General features: G+C 43.6%; 19 protein-coding genes across 19 annotated transcripts; 6 read left to right on the top strand and 13 right to left on the bottom strand.

Annotated features, from left to right (window-relative positions):
* Positions 1-39: 39 nt before the first annotated feature.
* On the bottom strand, positions 40-1902 carry EHEL_071390 (uncharacterized protein; the record flags this gene model as incomplete). The annotated part of the gene is made up of 1 exon (XM_003887597.1): positions 40-1902. The coding sequence occupies one exon, from the start codon at positions 1900-1902 to the stop codon at positions 40-42; it is 1863 nt and encodes a 620-aa protein (XP_003887646.1).
* Positions 1903-2002: 100 nt separating this feature from the next.
* Positions 2003-2875, bottom strand: EHEL_071380 (proteasome subunit beta type-1; the record flags this gene model as incomplete). The annotated part of the gene is made up of 1 exon (XM_003887596.1): positions 2003-2875. One exon carries the CDS (start codon positions 2873-2875, stop codon positions 2003-2005), a length of 873 nt encoding a protein of 290 aa, XP_003887645.1.
* A 60-nt stretch (positions 2876-2935) lies between these two features.
* On the bottom strand, positions 2936-3487 carry EHEL_071370 (60S ribosomal protein L22/L17e; the record flags this gene model as incomplete). The annotated part of the gene is made up of 1 exon (XM_003887595.1): positions 2936-3487. One exon carries the CDS (start codon positions 3485-3487, stop codon positions 2936-2938), a length of 552 nt encoding a protein of 183 aa, XP_003887644.1.
* Positions 3488-4015: 528 nt separating this feature from the next.
* On the top strand, positions 4016-4411 carry EHEL_071360 (ubiquitin/L40 ribosomal protein fusion; the record flags this gene model as incomplete). The annotated part of the gene is made up of 1 exon (XM_003887594.1): positions 4016-4411. One exon carries the CDS (start codon positions 4016-4018, stop codon positions 4409-4411), a length of 396 nt encoding a protein of 131 aa, XP_003887643.1.
* A 93-nt stretch (positions 4412-4504) lies between these two features.
* On the bottom strand, positions 4505-5266 carry EHEL_071350 (uncharacterized protein; the record flags this gene model as incomplete). Its single annotated transcript, XM_003887593.1, has 1 exon — positions 4505-5266. One exon carries the CDS (start codon positions 5264-5266, stop codon positions 4505-4507), a length of 762 nt encoding a protein of 253 aa, XP_003887642.1.
* Positions 5267-5326: 60 nt separating this feature from the next.
* On the bottom strand, positions 5327-5788 carry EHEL_071340 (uncharacterized protein; the record flags this gene model as incomplete). The annotated part of the gene is made up of 1 exon (XM_003887592.1): positions 5327-5788. One exon carries the CDS (start codon positions 5786-5788, stop codon positions 5327-5329), a length of 462 nt encoding a protein of 153 aa, XP_003887641.1.
* Positions 5789-5900: 112 nt separating this feature from the next.
* On the top strand, positions 5901-6365 carry EHEL_071330 (putative V-type ATP synthase; the record flags this gene model as incomplete). Its single annotated transcript, XM_003887591.1, has 1 exon — positions 5901-6365. One exon carries the CDS (start codon positions 5901-5903, stop codon positions 6363-6365), a length of 465 nt encoding a protein of 154 aa, XP_003887640.1.
* A 109-nt stretch (positions 6366-6474) lies between these two features.
* EHEL_071320 (rRNA methylase) lies at positions 6475-8130 on the bottom strand (the record flags this gene model as incomplete). Its single annotated transcript, XM_003887590.1, has 1 exon — positions 6475-8130. The coding sequence occupies one exon, from the start codon at positions 8128-8130 to the stop codon at positions 6475-6477; it is 1656 nt and encodes a 551-aa protein (XP_003887639.1).
* A 79-nt stretch (positions 8131-8209) lies between these two features.
* Positions 8210-9055, top strand: EHEL_071310 (translation initiation factor IF-2 subunit beta; the record flags this gene model as incomplete). Its single annotated transcript, XM_003887589.1, has 1 exon — positions 8210-9055. The coding sequence occupies one exon, from the start codon at positions 8210-8212 to the stop codon at positions 9053-9055; it is 846 nt and encodes a 281-aa protein (XP_003887638.1).
* Positions 9056-9129: 74 nt separating this feature from the next.
* Positions 9130-10140, top strand: EHEL_071300 (uncharacterized protein; the record flags this gene model as incomplete). The annotated part of the gene is made up of 1 exon (XM_003887588.1): positions 9130-10140. One exon carries the CDS (start codon positions 9130-9132, stop codon positions 10138-10140), a length of 1011 nt encoding a protein of 336 aa, XP_003887637.1.
* Positions 10141-10233: 93 nt separating this feature from the next.
* On the bottom strand, positions 10234-10641 carry EHEL_071290 (uncharacterized protein; the record flags this gene model as incomplete). The annotated part of the gene is made up of 1 exon (XM_003887587.1): positions 10234-10641. One exon carries the CDS (start codon positions 10639-10641, stop codon positions 10234-10236), a length of 408 nt encoding a protein of 135 aa, XP_003887636.1.
* An 83-nt stretch (positions 10642-10724) lies between these two features.
* EHEL_071280 (Hsp90 ATPase activator) lies at positions 10725-11495 on the bottom strand (the record flags this gene model as incomplete). The annotated part of the gene is made up of 1 exon (XM_003887586.1): positions 10725-11495. One exon carries the CDS (start codon positions 11493-11495, stop codon positions 10725-10727), a length of 771 nt encoding a protein of 256 aa, XP_003887635.1.
* Positions 11496-11543: 48 nt separating this feature from the next.
* On the bottom strand, positions 11544-12218 carry EHEL_071270 (uncharacterized protein; the record flags this gene model as incomplete). Its single annotated transcript, XM_003887585.1, has 1 exon — positions 11544-12218. One exon carries the CDS (start codon positions 12216-12218, stop codon positions 11544-11546), a length of 675 nt encoding a protein of 224 aa, XP_003887634.1.
* Positions 12219-12361: 143 nt separating this feature from the next.
* EHEL_071260 (glucosamine-fructose-6-phosphate aminotransferase) lies at positions 12362-14458 on the top strand (the record flags this gene model as incomplete). The annotated part of the gene is made up of 1 exon (XM_003887584.1): positions 12362-14458. One exon carries the CDS (start codon positions 12362-12364, stop codon positions 14456-14458), a length of 2097 nt encoding a protein of 698 aa, XP_003887633.1.
* A 100-nt stretch (positions 14459-14558) lies between these two features.
* On the bottom strand, positions 14559-15515 carry EHEL_071250 (serine/threonine kinase; the record flags this gene model as incomplete). The annotated part of the gene is made up of 1 exon (XM_003887583.1): positions 14559-15515. One exon carries the CDS (start codon positions 15513-15515, stop codon positions 14559-14561), a length of 957 nt encoding a protein of 318 aa, XP_003887632.1.
* A 141-nt stretch (positions 15516-15656) lies between these two features.
* EHEL_071240 (Golgi nucleoside diphosphatase) lies at positions 15657-16634 on the top strand (the record flags this gene model as incomplete). The annotated part of the gene is made up of 1 exon (XM_003887582.1): positions 15657-16634. One exon carries the CDS (start codon positions 15657-15659, stop codon positions 16632-16634), a length of 978 nt encoding a protein of 325 aa, XP_003887631.1.
* A 48-nt stretch (positions 16635-16682) lies between these two features.
* On the bottom strand, positions 16683-17297 carry EHEL_071230 (uncharacterized protein; the record flags this gene model as incomplete). The annotated part of the gene is made up of 1 exon (XM_003887581.1): positions 16683-17297. One exon carries the CDS (start codon positions 17295-17297, stop codon positions 16683-16685), a length of 615 nt encoding a protein of 204 aa, XP_003887630.1.
* A 61-nt stretch (positions 17298-17358) lies between these two features.
* On the bottom strand, positions 17359-17595 carry EHEL_071220 (uncharacterized protein; the record flags this gene model as incomplete). The annotated part of the gene is made up of 1 exon (XM_003887580.1): positions 17359-17595. The coding sequence occupies one exon, from the start codon at positions 17593-17595 to the stop codon at positions 17359-17361; it is 237 nt and encodes a 78-aa protein (XP_003887629.1).
* Positions 17596-17666: 71 nt separating this feature from the next.
* Positions 17667-18038, bottom strand: EHEL_071210 (uncharacterized protein; the record flags this gene model as incomplete). Its single annotated transcript, XM_003887579.1, has 1 exon — positions 17667-18038. The coding sequence occupies one exon, from the start codon at positions 18036-18038 to the stop codon at positions 17667-17669; it is 372 nt and encodes a 123-aa protein (XP_003887628.1).
* Positions 18039-18040: the final 2 nt, after the last annotated feature.

Here is an 18040-nt window from a genome sequence, read left to right as displayed (position 1 = left end):
TCAACATACAATATAAATAAAATCAGGTTTAATTCGCTTCTAGAGCTCGGCCTTTTTTTCAAAAGAAAACTCCTGGCCTTCCCCAATATCCCTATCTGCCCCAGCTTCCTCTTTCTCTCCATCATCTACAATGTCCTCCTGCTTATTCTCATTCTCAGCTTTCTCCTTCTCTTCAGCTTCCTTCTTCATCCTTTCCTCATATGCATTAAATAGGCTTTTGCGTCTAATAATAAGATCAAATTCAACCTCTTCAATGTCTTCCTTTTTGTATTTATCGTCAGAATTCATAATATTCAAGTGTTCTAATGCCTTCGACACCTCATCTTTCAGTCCATCGTTCCACACCTCGGGGTTGCTCTTGCCCAGCTTTTCAGTCGAAGTGATCGTCTCCTTCAAGTCCCTCAGTGCTTTCTCCCTTAGGTCCCTTTCCATCTTGATTTTTGCATCCTTTGCTTCCACCTCCTTCCACTTGCTCACTGCCCTTCGGATCCCATTAAGATCATTTATCTCTGCAAAAATCTCATCTTCCCCCTCTACACATGAGTCAGATACCTCCTCGAAAATATCCCTGAGTCTTCTTCCTTTTTTTTTATCGAGTATTTCTCTTATACTCTTTCTTAGCCTGATCTCGTCAACATAAGCCTTTCCACTCTTACTGTCCCCACTAACACGTAAGACCTTCGGGTCAGTGATACTGTACTCAGTCCTCATGGCCCTAGCCGCCCCCTTCTCAATATCCTCAGGCTTTATAATGTCCTTCGAAGAGAGAGGCCCGAGAATCTTGTCAAAAATAGGGTTTTCATAGAACTTGGATCTTATCATTACAGAATACTCCTGCCCCTCTCCAATCGCTTCCCCGATCTTCTTCTTCATGCTTTCGATGACGTCAAGCCGCTTGCCTCCATTCACAAGCCCCTCAATCCTCCTCTGGATCTCCCGAACATCAAACACAGGCGCTTCTATCACAAACCTCACATTCTCCTCACAATCGACCACGCTAACTCCATTAACAATCTTCACGCTTTCAACTATGCTCTTATATCTCAATGCCTTGTTGATTTCCTTATATATAGGTCTCATGTCTATCTTTAGCTCAAAGAGCTCCGAATCTTTCATTCGAGGATAGAAGGTCACATTTCTGTTCGTGTCCGAAATGCCCTCCTTACTGGAAACATACTTCCGAAGGGTTTTCTCTATGTGATCATATACTATCTTCTGGATATCCCAATCAGATACCCCGTCAAAATATTCGTGGAACAAGTTGCTAAACATCCTCTTCTTGTCCTTCACCTCCATTTTGTAGAGCGAAGCTACAGTCTTTCTTCCCGTCATCGTAATCACCATGCAATACAGAGTGCCGTCTTCTACAATATGCTCCGTCCTAGACACCAATCCACAAAGAGATTCAGGAATAACACATACCTCCGCCCCATCTAGAATCCCAGAAAGACATTCCCCTAGACTTCTTGCCTGGGCCTCGTCAAAATACCCTCTATATCCAATTGCAACTTTTGTGATTCCTTCTCTTTTAATATGCAGGGGCCTAATCGCCGTCGACAAGCACAAGTAATTAACTCCAGAAGCATCCAGAGCCGTCTCATAGCCCTCAATCAGATATCTTCTTTCCCCATTCTCTTCGATGCTTTCAACTCCTTCGCAGTATATCCCTTCAAAGTCATTTTCAAACATCTCTAGCGGATTCCATATCGCCCTAGAGCTTAAATGTTTGCTACCAACCACAATTCCATCCCTGATAGTAAACGTAGAGGGTACTGTACCAAGTGGCCTATCGGCCATCCTTCTCTTCTCATAGCTGACCCACTTGCTGATAACATCCTCATACCGAATCCCTAAGCTTTCAGAACACACAAACGAAAAGAGCATGGGAAACAAGAAATTCATCTACAAATCCTTGGGGATAACTTTACTTCACTAAAAATCACACGAAAATTAGAGGATCTTAGATAATGCAGAAAAAGTCTGAGCACAAGACAACAATCTTTTAATCTCTCCTTAAAGGAAGAACCTTATGCACCACTTTGTTCTCCCTTAGCACATAGATCTCAAGGTTATCCTTTGTCTTTATATCTCTTTCAGCTGCAGAAGCGAATGCCTTGGCAATAAGTCTTACACAATCCTCTTGGCTTAATTGCGTTTGCTCTGCATTGTGCCAGTTCTTCTTGTCAATAAAAGAGTCTAGCAGAGGTTGTATCATACTTCTCCCACTTCCATTGCACTCACATGTCACAGACTCAAAAGACCCCACAGGATCATATGCATAGATATAAGGCTTTCCATTATCAAACCCACTCAGAGTACAGTACGAGTAATATGGGAAGAATCTTCTTGAATAGAGAATCTTGGAGAGTAAATTTGCAGCACTGTGGATGTTGATGGGCCCGTCTACCTCATACTGCCGTATCTCGTATTCCATTTTCACATAGACCTCGTGGCTGTCTGCATAGAATCCCGTTCCAGTAAGAAAGAAATTTCCAATCCGGAATATTTTAGACATCTCTCGCGAATTTATAACCATTTCAGATGAATGCCTTGTGTCCCCGCTAACAACAACAAAATCATCCTGCTTCAGACAAACTACCGTGCCTGAATTGTCTTCGTACGGATTGAACCTTTCTCCGTCTTTGCCTTCTGTATACCTGGGCCTTCCATCAATAAACAAACCCTCAATATCGTCCCTTAGAAGCTCCTCCTTGCTCGCCTCTTTCACACCATCTTCACCTCTCTTGTTATCCAGCATGCTTATGGAGCCCAAAGGAACATTCACGTCAGAATCCTCAAATAACCCATATTCCTTTAGTGTTCCCAGCTTGGATCCACCCCCCATACAATATCTTCTTCCCTTATTGTTCAACATCAGCAAGGGCCTTCAGAAACGAATAAAAATCAAAAAGAAAGCCTTTAATGATAAGTTGGCTCAGGCCTCAATGCTAACATCGTTGGTTCCAACTACTTCGGCAACGGCCTGGATATGGCATGGACTTTTGTTAAATGGATTCACTCTTCCGTGAGCTCGGAAAGTCCTGCCAAAAATTTTTGGTGCCTTGTTAACTTGGATGTGCGTTATCACTAAGTTCTCCAAATCAAGGTTCTTTGCCTCTGCTAATTCCTTAAGGTTTTCAAGAAGGGAAATCACAAACTCTGCTGACTTCTTCGGCCACCTTCCTCTTGTTTGAACATGTCCTCTCTTGATCACCTTCTCTCCATTGGCCTTCACAATCTCTCTTCTAGGGATGCTGAACTTCCTCGCCTGGTGTGTTTGCCCACAGCCACGGTTGTATCTTCTAAAGGGGACACACTCAGTTTTGTTAAGGACGTTCTTCAGATACTGGATCGCATCAACAACCTTTCTCTTTCTCAGGGTGGAGCAAGTCTCCCTAGTCTTCTTGAAGCTTACCTTCGCATTGTCGATCTTCCCCTTCACAGCCTTCGAAGGATCGTGTATCTCGTAGCTGTACTTAATCCCCATTTTAGGGCTACTTTTTTTCGCCTTCTTTGTGGAGGCCTGCTGTGCAAAATTTTCATTTTGCTATCTTCAGCCGCAATTAGCTTGCTCTCGCCACCCTTTAGCCTGGAACATGCGGTCCTTGTGCACCAGAGATTTTCGGCCTTATCTTCTGCCCAAAGTAGCTCCCCACAATCTTAAGACTTACCTAACAGAATGGTGGAAATAAAAATCAAGAAAGTCTATCCCGTTTATAACTGGAAATGGGACATAGAGAGCGACATATGCGGGATATGCCAGCAGAGCTTTGACCAGATGTGCATAAAATGCAAGCATCCCATGGAGTGTAAGCCCTGCATAGGTAAGTGTAAACATACATTCCATTCGCATTGCATAGCTCTGTGGCTACAGCAGAGGAAGGTGTGCCCCATGTGCCGTGTGTTCTGGGTCTGTCAACGAGTCTTCGAATAGAATAAATGACTTTACCTGTATATATTCCGAAATGGCTGGCTACCGTGCAGATTTTACTTTGGAAATTTTTGCCCTTTAAGAATGCAGATTGGCGTGAGGTTTGGTGGAAAGACCTCGTTTGTTCAGGCTGAGCCTTCACAGTTGGTTCTGTCTCTAAAGGCTCTTGCTGGAAACATCTGCGGGCTTGATTGTTCAGCGATGGTTCTACAGCACAACTCTAAGGTACTAGAGGATTTAAGAACAGTGGCAAGCTACGGCATAAGGAACCTCGATACAATTATAATGCAACCCAAGCTTCTTGGAGGAGGAGGAAACATGTCTGAAAACGATGGGGCTATGGCAATGAGAGAGAAGAACGACTGCTTGATCTGCCGAAGATGCTACGCAAGGTCTGGAAAGTCTGCAGAGAAATGTAGGAAGTGCGACAGCAAAGATCTAAGACCTAAGAAGCCTCTCAAGACAATGAAGAAGAAATAAGAAGTTATAATTAAATATTTACTTCTGGCTTTTTATTCAAACTCTTCAGTAAGCACATCCTCTCTTCAGTCTGAGACGGAAGCCCCGGGATGCTTAATCGCTGATGTATCCTTCGGTTATATAGTCAATGTTGGATGCAATAAAGGCGTCAAATCTTTGGAGGAATATGTTCTTCGTGTGCATTCCGCTGCTTTCTTGGGCCCTTCTCTTTTTCTTTACCTCCTCTCTACTGTCCTCACTCTCCCTCTTTGTGGGTGTCTTTATCTCCAGCTTGCACTCCTTCAGGATGCTATCCGTTAGTCTTATAAGTTCCCACCTCGTTTTTGTAGAAAGGTCCCAGACCCACTTTGCTTGCATCACTCCATCCATGAACTTCAGCTCGTTCATCCCATGGAAGGCTGCAACTGCACTTCTTGAGTCGTAGAACTCCACACATCTCTGATGTGTTTTTACATATCGGATATCCTTTACCTCCCCAAACTTACAGACCTCTTCGGAAAACTCCTTGTCGTCTACAGATCCTGCTAAGTTCTTAAAGGTAAATAGTAACGTGCTTTGATTCCTGGACTCATCGCATTTATCCATATCTCTAGGAATCTCGTACTTGCTTATTATGTGGTAGGACGAAAGGCCTTCAGATTCCTTGAGATAAGAAATTGCCTCTCTTGCTTTCCTCTCGTCGTAGAAGAGTATGCAGAGCACTCTATAATCGTTCTGAATTGTGTAGCTTTCCTTTACCTCAAACCTCTTCTTGACCCTGTCCCTAACCTCCTCATGGTGTTTCAGATCATTGAACCCAGTGACTATTATCGTCTTTGTCAGCTGTCCTTGGTCTCCTTGCCCGCTCCTACTCATCTCAGGGGCTTCTGGAGTCTTGGCAAAATCAAAGCATATGAGGCTTGGGGGTAATGAAACCTACTTCTTCAGACTCTCCGGCGTTTCAGAATCAAGTCTCTCGATCTCCTTGACTCTTAGGAAAGTAAACACATCGTCGGAAAGCACACAGACAACCTCGTCTTTCGTGTCAAGGCTTATGTCTTCAATGTACTCATCTCTCAGCACATATCTCATGGGGCAGATAGGCCTGTCTTTCTTCCTATTAAAGTTCTTATGCCTTTTATACAGCAAAAGCCTGCCCCCCTCGTCAGGAAGAAGGTTGTAGCAGCTGTTTCTGACGAAAAAGTAAGCCTTTGCCCTTACAGGATACTCCGTCTTGGCTTCTCTATCATACAAATACAGCACATCCTCCTCGCATAGATACAGCACCTTGCCCCTCTTCATTCCAAAATGCCGGCACCAGTTCTGCGATTGATCCTTTGGCACAAACAACCCGCCATCCGTCTTTTCAAACATCTCGAGAAACTCACTTCTCTTCATGGGACATCCTGCCCGCCTTCCATTTAGTAATCTCCAATCTGGTAGGCACAGGCTGTTTTGATTCAAAACTTTGTTTACTAAAAATATTTATCAAAATAAAACAAGGGTATACATGGAGTGGGACGACAAGACACTAAGCTTAATGATCTCGAAGCTAGGTCCTGGACTGATGATATCTCTTTCTGCAATAGGCGGAGGCCTGGGGTTCATAGCAGGATCTGAAGGAATATGTAAGGCAGCAGAAAGTGTTGTTAATACCACCTATTCCTTGGTTCCAATCATTTTCATTACGGCACCAACAATGTACTCTGTAATCCTATACTTCATGGTGTATGATAAGAAGATTGAGTCTCTTAAGGATGGTCTTTTGGTTCTAAGCGCATGTGTGGTCAACGGCGTGTCTTCGGGTGTTGCAGGATACTCAATAGGTCATTCGGCAAAGGTTGCATGTGTTACAAGATCCCAGCAGAAAAAATTCAACAGTATATTCTTCCTGATACTGATTTTCGGAGAGGTTGTTGGGCTTCTCGGGCTTGTGTGTGCAATGGCTATATCATCGAGCATAGGTAATGAATGAGCATCTGAAATAAAATCGATCTTTTGGTATCGAAAAAAAGGCATAAATCCCTATAAATAAACCAACTTGATTTTAATGAGATGCACATCGCTAAGAACAATCTGTGAAGTCAGTGTTTCCCTTTTCTTTTATCCTTTTTCATTCTCTTATCCAGTGTCACAACTCTTCCTTTCCCTCGTGGAATCCCACACCTTCCCTTCTTTGGGAACACAATTCTTGGCTTGGACTTTGTTTTCTTGAAGGACGATTTGTAAATCTTCTTTGCTATCTTCCCTTCTTCCTCTGAGTCGTCCACCACAACATTCTTCATAAACATCTCTGCTCTCCTCTCTGCCCTTGTCTTACGTCTATTGAGCGCCTCCTTCTCCTTCTTTGTAAGCCTCCTTTCTTCAATCTTGGAAGGTCTCGAGTAGAAGGATTCCTGGTCTTCTCGAAGATAGTTGGGGAGCTTTTCGTTGGGATCCCTGATATATCTATCAATCGTGTCCTCTATAAACCCCTCGGGATTCTCCTTAAGCCTTGAAACACACATTATCTCTTCTTCATCGAGATCTAGACTATCCGAGCAGCTGCTGATCTCAATCTCCTGCTCATCTCTTTCCTCACCATCTTCCTCATCTTCCCCCACCATGTTCAGCTTATCGAAAACGCTGTCCTTGAAGAAAAACTCGGCGCCCAGCTCGCTCTTTGATATGCTTTCCCTTCTTCCTTCCTTCTTTCTTTTCTTTTCAATCAACATTTGTATTTCCTCTATCTTCTCCTCAACACTCTTTTCCTTCAATTCCTCCTCCTCCACATTCTCACTGCCTCTGAGGAAGTCCAGATCAGGAACCTCGATAGTTCTCTCTCTTACACTTTGAATTATCTTCTTTCTTTTTCTTAGCACTTTCCTAATATCTCCTTTCCCAAGCAACTGGAGGTCCTTGAACATGTCCAGAAACTCGGGCTCAAGAACCTTGGACACATCCTTTTCATCTATGTCAACTACAATCTCAGAGTACTTCGAAAGCATCTCAGACAACACAGCAGGGTCATCTTCCTTCAGGAACTCGCTGAAATTCAACTTCTTGTGGAAGTTGAAATCATCGTACCCTCCTGCATCCTTCATCTCCGTAAACACCGCAGAAGGCTCAAGTACCGAGTAATCAACATTCTCTTCTCCAACAAACCCTAGGCAGACAAGAAATATTTCTGCACTCTGGCTCCGGGAACTAAGCGGCTTCGAAGTCTCGACAGTTTCAAAGAGCTGTGCCAAAATGCTGTGCAGCGAAAAGTAGTCCTGCGATCGGAACACCTTTGTAACAAACACACCGCCCTTTTTCAGAAACTCCGATGCAAGCTTGGTCGAGTGCAATACAAGCAGGTTCTGGTTGAATGCATCGTTCTCCCACGAGGTTCCCACGTTCGGCGCTCCATCATGGAGCACAACATCAGCCTTGTGCGCCCCAAGTATTTCCCGCAGCTTAAGCCTGCACTCGTTGGATGTTATGTCTTCAACAATCGTATCAACGTCTCCAATAAACTTTATCGGCTCCAGGTCAACAGCGACTATCTTTCGCCGAAGAGGCATTTCCTGGGCTGCCACTTGGGACCATGATCCCGGGGCTGCACATAGATCGATAAGAACATGTGCATTCCCAAGGAACCCGTACTTTCTGTTCATCTGAAGAAGCTTGAATGCAGATCTTGCCCTATATCCCTTTTCCTTTGCAAGATTGTAATACTTGTCAAGCCTTGTCTTTCCTATGCTCTTGCTCTTACCCATGAAGGACTGACGGCAATTTTTTTATCAAGGAAGAATGTTGATGGGTAAATCTCTTGGAGTATGCACTCCCATCTATGAGATGATTGACATAAGTAGAACAAACAATGATCTTTACTATCGCTACAAGATGCCCAAGGCCGTTATCAAGGTGGAAGGAAAGGCCGGAAACACAAGGACGGTGATTGTAAACCTGGAGGAGATAGGATCCTCTCTCAAAAGGTCGCCTCTATACATTTTGAAGTTCATGAGCTATGAGTTAGCCACCAGGATAGATGCTGGGAAGGGACGGTATGCCGTGAATGGGAGGTATGAGTGCTCAAGAATCCAGGATCTGATATATGATTTCATTGATGGGTTTGTTATGTGCTCTTTCTGTAACAATCCCGAGACATTCTATGTCAACAATGGCGGGCTGTTTATGGAATGCTTAGCATGTGGAAAGAGATCCGGTGTGAAGGCTTCCAAGCTTAGTGGAACGATCCTCAAGGATGTGGAGAAGAATTCTTTTGAGCGTGATGATACATACCTCAGTGCTGCTGGGATGGAGGACAGTGAGTACAAAGACGATATTCGGAGGCTGATGGAGTCTGACTGCGACAGGTCTGAAGACGTTGTGAATCTGCTTAAAGACCATGGATTGTCCGATGAAAAAATCGCAAAGGAGGTTTTGATGTTTGACGGAGGCATTAAGAAATGCAAGAAGATAACCGAGTTCATTTCACCGAGGGCTTTTCTGAGCTCAGTAGAGGAGATTGTCGAAGACGGAGGCGAAAAGAAAAAGATCCAGGAATATCTGAGGATGCTTGAGGAAGAAAAGATGTTCAAAAGAAGTGAGCTCTTCAAGTATTTTACAAGGCCCCAAGGAAATAAGAAGAGATCCCCTGAGTTCAAGAAGGAAGTGAGTGAGTACTTCTCGAACCAATAAACACCGATTGCGTCTTTCTCCTTTTGAAGTAAGGAGGCGGTTTTCTAGCCTCAAAATTTTATCCCTAAGCATTTATGGCTGAGGACTATAACAAACAGAAGGTATACTTGACTGACATAAGTAGGGAGCCGAATGCTGGAGGTCGAAAGCAAGCACGGATAGAGCTCCGTGCTCTCAAGGATGCATATGCATTGAAGATTGAGCCTGAGATGATGCCGAAGGAGGAAAGCACTGTCCCGGATACAAATCTGTTCAGGGTGACTGCCTACTGCACTGCAGATGGATATGACCTCAAGAATCTGTACAAGTATTTGAAAAAGAACTCTCTGTGTAATAAGGTGTCGATGTACTTTGGAGAGTGCCTGTATACCCTAATGAACTTCCGTGGTAGCGAGGAAAGGCACGACTGCTTCTTTTACGAATACGGTGTTGTGGTGTGCTGGGGAATGTCGGAAACGCAAGAGTCTATGATAGTCAAGCTTGTTGAGAAGTACGAGGAAAATGGGCATGAGCCGTCAGAGGTTGAGATTGAGTCGTTTAAGTACGGAATAACAGACAACCCATTTATCATTAATGATGTGATATATCTGAACTCTGAGAACCACTTTACAAAGATGGTGATTTCGATTGCAATAGCCCAAAGCGTGAAGCTGGACTACTTTGAAAATCTTGTGGATAACACTATTGATGCGGTCAAGGAGTTTCCAGAAGAGGTTGAGAGAGAGGGGAAGGTCAGCAAGAGTAAAAAAGAGATACTGAAAATGATAGGAAAGCTCCATAGGCTGCGATTCAACCTGAATCTTGGGTCCAATATTCTTGACGAGCCTGAGTTTGTGTGGGACTATCCTGCATTTTCGTCTCTCTATGAGACATGCAAAAGATATCTTGACATTAAGCCGAGAGCTGACCTACTGAACAGAAGATGCGATGTGATCAATGGGATATTAGAGATTCTTAACGAGAACACCAATAGAAGCAGTATCGAGAAGTTTGAGGTTGTTCTAATTATTATAGTATTGAGCAATGTTGTGCTGATAATATCCCAACTAATAGAAATGTACATCAGACTTTCAAGTAGTTCGTGATTTCTATTTGAAGTCTCCAGTATATATACCAGAGCCTTGTTTTCAAGACATGACAATAAAGCATTTTAATTGTTGTGCTTGGAGTTTCCCAGATCATCTTATCTTTACTTCGCTATCTCCCTCCTCATGGCACAATGAAGATGCACTCGTGCAGGCATCCGAACACTCTCTCACTGCTGTAGAGATGACAGTGCTTGTGTCGAATATCCATGTGTGCTTACTGTTTCTTGCACTTATGCACAACTCACATGGTTGTAAAACACGGTATCCCAGAATCATCCGACAGCATTTGCACTCTGTATCAACCACAACACACTTGCACGAATATCCGATATAACTATCCCTGATACACCTCACATTCTCTGTAGGAGCATTTGTTGAATACACCTGGATTTTAAGGCTTGATGCGAGCAAAGATTTTGATGCTCTTCGGCAAGATACATTGCCGCATCCAAAGCACCTGATGGTGCAATCTGTCTTTCCATCCTTATAAGGCATCATTGCCGTTCATGCAGACGAATGACGTTTATATCCAATTTAAAAACCTTATGTTTTATTATCATAACCTCTTCCTTAATTTAAGCCTACTCAGAAGGCTTCAGTACAAAGCCAAAGCAAGCCGTAATAGGAACAAATACCCTCTCGTTCCACCACATCCTAACACTTCCCTCCTCTTTGATCGGAACATTCTTCTGTCTTAAGGTCACTTTGGAGCTATTGAGGAATTCTTCAAGAAGTATTCTAACCTCCGTAAAGCTATTCCATTCCTTAAGTCTCCATTTCATTTTGATTTCTCCATCCTCCTCCCTTAGCTCTCGAATAACTACATTGTCAATCAAAATATCGTCTCCCTCAAAGGATGCCCTATGCCCGGTCCACATGGAAACGTATTCCTTGGACAAAATGAAATTCTTGAGTTCGCCAACCTCACAGTTAATGGTTGCCTTGTAGGTCACATCTATGGCCTTCGCCTCCTCTGCAGCTATCTTCCTAGTGCAGGGCTTCCTCTCTCCTACTTCCTTATTGATATCCAGAACCCTGTTTCCAAACTTGAGAACCGCCTCTGACTCCATCTCTTTGAAGAACTCCGGAAACCATCCGAAGTCTTCCATCCCATCGGCCCTTTCAGACACAGAGTAGAAGTTCCTTACCCCACAGTGTCTTCCATCCTTTGTGCACTCAAAACTTATCATATACACAAGTCCCAAGGTGTTCATTCTTTGGCATATCTTAACCATCACATCCATCTCATACACTTTGTAATCCCTGGTTTCCAGTGCTTCTTTGATCTTGTCTTTTGCCCATCCAGATAAATCAGACTCCGCCCAGTGGTAGTTTGATCTTTTCTCCTCCATTTGGGGCACTCCGTATGTTTCTTTTTATCCTCAAAATAAGGGACAGACTCACTCTGCAAGGGACCGCAAAATCCTTAGTTCGAGATAGCTCTTGGAGCTCCTTTTGAATAGAAACTGGACACACAAGGTATCCGAGCTAAACGTAAGCATTACTCTGTCAATATATCCCTTGATTCCCGTTAGAATCTCTGTCCACTTGTTGTTGCATCTGAACTGCATATCTCCTGCCACAATGAAGTCAACCGCAAAAAACTCAACCTCCTCAAGCATATCAGCTGCAGCTCTTCTAATAAATAGCTTATCGTCTTCAACCTCATATGTTACTATCCCCTTCAATATTCCAAACGCCTCTAGGCTCTCAGAGCTTACAATAAGCTTCGAAATAGATACGTCAGGCTCTTCATATTCTTCTTCTATTGTAGTTACAAAGGGAATGAATATAGTATTTCCCCCATCAATAAGCCTAACCTCTTCCTCAATAACAAGATCAAATTTGTTCAAACCGTCCATGCCCTCGAGTAAATGCCTTGCTCTTACAGTAAATGTCAAGTTGTCCCCATCAATCGTGATCACGTCATCACTCATCGTCAGATAAAAGTTGCTCTGCCCATATGAGAAAGCACACACCGCTCCTTGTCTTATCCCAAATGTGATGTCTCCCCTATTGACAAATATACCCAGCATGCTCCTGAAGAACTTCTCGTCCTTCAGTGAAATCCTCATCAGGGATAATCCAGAGTCATGGCCACACAAATTTATTTCATAAGTGATAAATGCACACAATTAATTAGATATTAATTTCGCTTGTCACTAATATTCATCCTCCCCTGGATCGAAAGTATAAATAGGCTCTTCCCTGGAGATGCATGTGCGGGATATTTTCGTATGCAAACTTCTCCGTGGAAAAAACTAAGGACGAAATAGCCAATATCATGATAAATGGTCTGAAGCGGATAGAATACCGGGGATATGATTCCGCAGGATTCTGCATCACTGACGACACAGATAAGAACTTTATCAAGATCAGGGCTGTCGGGAAAGTAGACACACTCTATAAGATGAAGGATTCCCAGACCTCTGCAGACCTTACGAAAAAGGTGCATAACCATGTTAGCATTGCACACACGAGATGGGCTACACATGGGCAGCCTAGCGTTGAGAACAGCCACCCACTGAGTAGTGATAAGGACAACAACTTCCTTGTTGTGCACAATGGGATTATTACAAACTATAAGGACCTCAAGACGTACCTCAGTAAGAAAGGATTTTCATTTGAGTCTGAAACAGATACAGAGTGTGCAGCAAAGCTTGCACTCCACTTCTACAGAGAGATGGAAAAAAATGGAGAAAAGCCAGACTTTGTGGCCATTGTGAAAAAGGTTGCAAGGCACTGCGAAGGGGCATTTGCCTTTGTATTTGCATCTCCCTTGTTCCCAAATGAGCTTGTCACAATCAGGAAATCGTCTCCTGTCCTCATAGGCCTCAAGCCATCAGGAGGAATGTCCTTTGACTTTTTCGGCGTCAATTACGAGGATTCTATGGACGAGCCTGCTTCCCCTCAGAACTCCCCGCAGCTCTCTTCTAAGCCCCAAAGACATGGGTTTGACCAAAACATTGAGACCATAGCACGAGGCGTGGAAGACTGTTCTCTGCGTGTACATAACAAAGAGCCTCTAGAGGTTTTCGTTGCATCGGACGCTTCTGCTCTTATAGAACACACAAGAAAGGTTATCTATCTTGAGGACAATGACATAGCCCATATATCCAATGGCAATATATTCATACATAGGTTGTATTCAAGGAAGAAGGACACAGGGCCAGACACAAGGGAGGTCAAAACAATTGAAACAGAGCTGGCAGCAATCATGAAGGGGAGCTACGATCATTACATGCTTAAGGAAATAAACGAGCAGAAAGAATCTGTGGTTAACACAATGAGGGGAAGAATCAACTTCGAAGACTTTACGGTTAGTCTTGGAGGGCTCAAGGGCTACATCAATGACATAAGAAAGTCACAAAGAATAATATTTGTAGCATGCGGAACTAGTTACCATGCCAGTCTTGCAAACAGGCCACTTCTTGAGGAGCTCCTTGAGATTCCTGTGAGTGTTGAAATAGCCAGCGACTTCCTGGACAGGAATCCCCCTATACTGAGAAGTGACTGTGTGTTCTTTGTGTCTCAAAGTGGTGAAACAGCAGACAGCGTCATGGTGTTGAGATATTGCCTGTCTAGAGGAGCACTTTGTGTTGGCATAACAAACACCGTTGGAAGCACCATCTCGAGAGAAACGACGTGTGGTGTCCACATAAATGCAGGGCCAGAGATAGGTGTGGCAAGCACTAAGGCATACACAAGCCAATACATTGCAATAGTGCTGGTTGCTCTCCAGCTGAGTGAACAGAACCTTATAAAGCAGGAGAGAAGAAGAGAAATCATGGAGGGACTTAGAAACCTAAGTACTCAAATAGGCAAGACTCTGGAGATGGGAGATACTATAAAAAGCCTGGCGAATGGCCCCATAAAGGATGATGTGAATCTTTTGCTTATAGGAAGAGGCTACCAATATCCAACATGCCTGGAGGGTGCGCTCAAAATCAAGGAAATCACCTACATTCACTCCGAAGGGCTTGCCTCAGGAGAGCTAAAGCATGGCCCCATAGCTCTTGTTGATGAAAAGCTCAAAATTATCTTCGTTATAACAAAGGATTCGCTGTATGACAAGGCTAGAAATGCAATGGAGCAGATATCTGCAAGAGGAGGGAGCCCTATCATTATATGCACCGAAGACATTTCGGGAGAATATGAAGGTCATGATGTTTTCACTGTTCCAAAGACAGTGGATTGCCTTCAAGGAATCTTATGCATTATTCCCTTGCAGTTATTGTCCTATTATCTTGCCACAGCAAGGGGATACAACCCTGACTTCCCAAGAAACCTTGCAAAATCAGTAACTGTTGAATAAAGCCTCTAATGTGTAATCTTCTTTCTACTTAAGAGGAGTTTAATAGTCGTGAGATGCTCCATCGAAGAACAAGATTCAATTGTACAGAATGTGAAAAATGCTATTTTTCAGGTGCCTGGAAAAACTGCCTACTCAATAGCTCAGAAGCAGTGGGCCTTTTGCAAGGAGAAAATGTCAGAGCCTTTTCGAGAACATCAAGGAGCTCTGGCTCCTCAAAGAACTTCTCAAGATACTTCCTGACGCCCATCCCAGGCTTGTAATCGGGCTTCTGACACCCAAGCTCAATCAGATCATCCTGGGTGGCTCTGACAATCTCGAGAATCTTATTGAGTGTAGATCCACTCGTACCTCCCTTGAACATAGGCCCGGGATGCCTGAACTCGGCAATCACACACCCTACAGACCATATGTCGATCCTAAAATCATATTCCTTGTAATCTAGAAGATTCTCTGGCGCCCGGTAGAATCTAGAGCATATGTATGTTATGTTTCGCTCTCCTCTTCCAATCATCTTTGCACTCCCGAGATCACAAATCTTGACCAACCCATTAGGCCCTATAAGTATATTCGATGGCTTTATATCTCTGTGGCATATGCTTTTTCCATGAAGATATTTCAGCCCTTCCAGGATCTGTTTGTATACAGATCTGATCACTCCGGTCTCTGTATTTCTATTTTCTTTTATGTATTCCTCCAGATTTATCCCAACAAAGTCTGTGATGATATTGAGATACATTCCAGAAGGCGTTTTGTCTGTATGGAAATACGACACAAGCTTTACAATGTTTGGGTGGTCCACCTCCATCAGAATCCCAAGCTCCCTATTATGGTATCTCCTATCTTGGTAAACCCTTTTCAGCGCAAAGAAATTGCGTCTGTCATCCATTATTTTGACAACCACGCCGAAGGATCCTTTCCCAATCATCTCAACATATTTGTAGCGGACCTCCTTTATCTCTCCGCACCTCGATCGGGCCAGTGCCTTGTGCATTTTTATCCATTCCCTCTCAATCAACTTTATGGACTCTACAAGCTTCTTCTGGGATAATGTTGCCATTTGGGGAAACCCGAAATCTATTCTTGAATAGAGGCCTGACGGTCCTCTTCGCACTCTTCTTTCACCCCTCCCTGATTCTTGATTCTAACGAATCTAAAACAACCTGCACAATTTCTGCCTGGAACACAAAAACAAACCTAAATGAGTGCAGCGCGATTATTCCTTCTGGCAGGCATTGCATCAGCCCTCCCCTCATCCCTGGGTCCAGACGCACACTCTCTCGTCAAGATGACGTACAGCGGAGTAATAGATGCAGGAACTACTGGCACAAGACTGAACATATATGGATTTCTTAACGGGGAAATCAGGGACCAAGGCTTATTCACAAACACGTTTGGGCTTGCGAATGCAGAGAGCGACGAGGAGATTAGAAACTCAATCAGAGAGCTGTTTACACATGCACAGCCCTTCTACACTAATATCAAAGAGATACCCATTGGGTTCTATGGCACGGCAGGGTTTAGGGTGCTAGATAAGTCCCGCTCGGACCATATTCTGGAGCTTGTCAAAAACGAGCTGAGGGACTATAACCTCAAAGAAGCCGAAGTGATTAGCGGCATAGACGAGGGGAAGCTTGCTCTTATGGCATTGGCCCTTTCGAATAGAGGGATAGTCGGGAGCAAGAGCATGGGAATCATTGACATGGGGGGTGGAAGCACCCAGATATCTCTTCTAGAGAAGAACGGGGAAATATTTTCAGAGTCCATAGACCTCGGGATCACTGCCCTCGGGCTATCAGATCCAAAAGAGTGTAAAGGTAAAGAAAATGATGAGCAGGAGTCATGTGCTAGAAACATCATGTCGAGACTTATAGGCATAACCATGAGGCCTTCTCTGAACAGCATTGACGAGCTATACCTACTTTCGTATTTCCACGACGAGTTTGGAAAGGTTACTAGAAACGAAAAGACAAACATGAAAGAAATCAAAGGTGAGTTTTACAAGAAATGTAGCCTACTTGAATCCCACGAGTGCAGAAGGCTGTTCTATTTGATTTCTTTTATAAAGAACCTTGGGATAGAGGACACAAAGTTTATCCATCAGATAGATACAAACAATGGAATTAACATTGCCTGGGCATCCGGTAAGGGATATGAGCTTAACAAAAAATACAACTAGAGAATATAAGACTAAAAAATAAAACTGGTTTGCAGATATTAAGAACTTTTAGTTAGTAGGCGACAGGAAAGCAAAGAGAGAGAGACTACCAAAGCAAAACCCACACTGGAGAATAAACGTGCTGATGTCAAACATAAATCTGTCTCTGTTGCTCTCAAAGCTATGGTTTCTTAGCATTGACGACCTGATAAGAAACTGAGAGATAGAAGAGATGGCCATCATGCAGAGGAACATCCATATCCCCTTCGCCAGAAGCCCCACAAACATAAGATATGGATAGTGTACAACAGAAAGCGCAACAACGTATACATATGAAATATAAGACGTGTCAGCCCCTTTCCCGAGAACCCCCTTATAGATGTATCCTGCTCCAAAGAAGAACATAATCATCACGAGGAACGCCCCGAAAGACAAGCCAAGGGCAGGCCCCACCCCACTCATGCCTTCAACCCACGAAACTATCCATAAAAACCCAAGGACTTGCAGCGTTACAAGCCCTGTATATGCGAAAACAGGAGCTACTGATTCTCTCACACTCTCCATGTCAATGTGGTAAAGTTCTAATGCCCTGACATAGTCTCTGAGAAGATTCCCTAACAAGGATCCGTCCCTTATGTCAAACACTTTTCTACTCGAGTGGCCTTGAGTTGTGCGGACTACCATTGGGGATGTTTGCCATTTTTGTTTATAAGGGTAGATGAAACAACGGGGTGAATCATATCAGTCAATGCCTGTCTTTCCTGACTCTTCTTAGAATAGACCATCTTCTGCTCCCCTCCAGCTCTGCTAAAATGTCCTCGTCACAGAGTCCTTCAAGATCTTCTACGGATAAGGGCCCAAACTCCCTTATTCTCTTTATAATGCGTTGCTTGCTCGGAACCAATGCCTCTCTATTCCTCACGATCGTCCTGAACAACTGGACAAGGTCTTTTTCTCCTATTATATCATCAATGCTGAGCATCAAAGGGCCATCACTGAAGTAAATATCCCCCTGAAGACCATGCCAAACTGCAGAAAATCAAACATTTATTATTATTGCGAGTCATACAGGAAGTCGAGAAGCTCACTAACAGTAATCTCTCCGTTTCTATCAAATGGACAGCTTCTGAAGAGCTCTCCCATCTCCTCTTCATTTAACTTGTCTCCCATGGACATGTACTTTCCGAGGTCTTTCTTTGAAATATGTGTTCCATGGATAAACATCTGAACCATTCTCCTCATCTCGTCTTTGGGCATCGGAGGCGCAATGGCGGATGCAAGCTGACTAAACTCTTCAAATGTTCTGGGCACCACTATGTCTCTTTCTCGGGGCGTAAACCCGCACAGCCTTAGCAAATCTTTTGTTGTTTCCTTTGTAAGTTTCTCAGTCTCAAACGAGTCCCACTGCTCCCTCATAGTCCTCATTT

The sequence above is a fragment of the Encephalitozoon hellem genome, chromosome VII (assembly GCF_000277815.2).
Source record: "Encephalitozoon hellem ATCC 50504 chromosome VII, complete sequence".
NCBI classification, from domain to species: domain Eukaryota; kingdom Fungi; phylum Microsporidia; family Unikaryonidae; genus Encephalitozoon; species Encephalitozoon hellem.
This window is presented reverse-complemented; position numbering and strand designations above follow the sequence as displayed.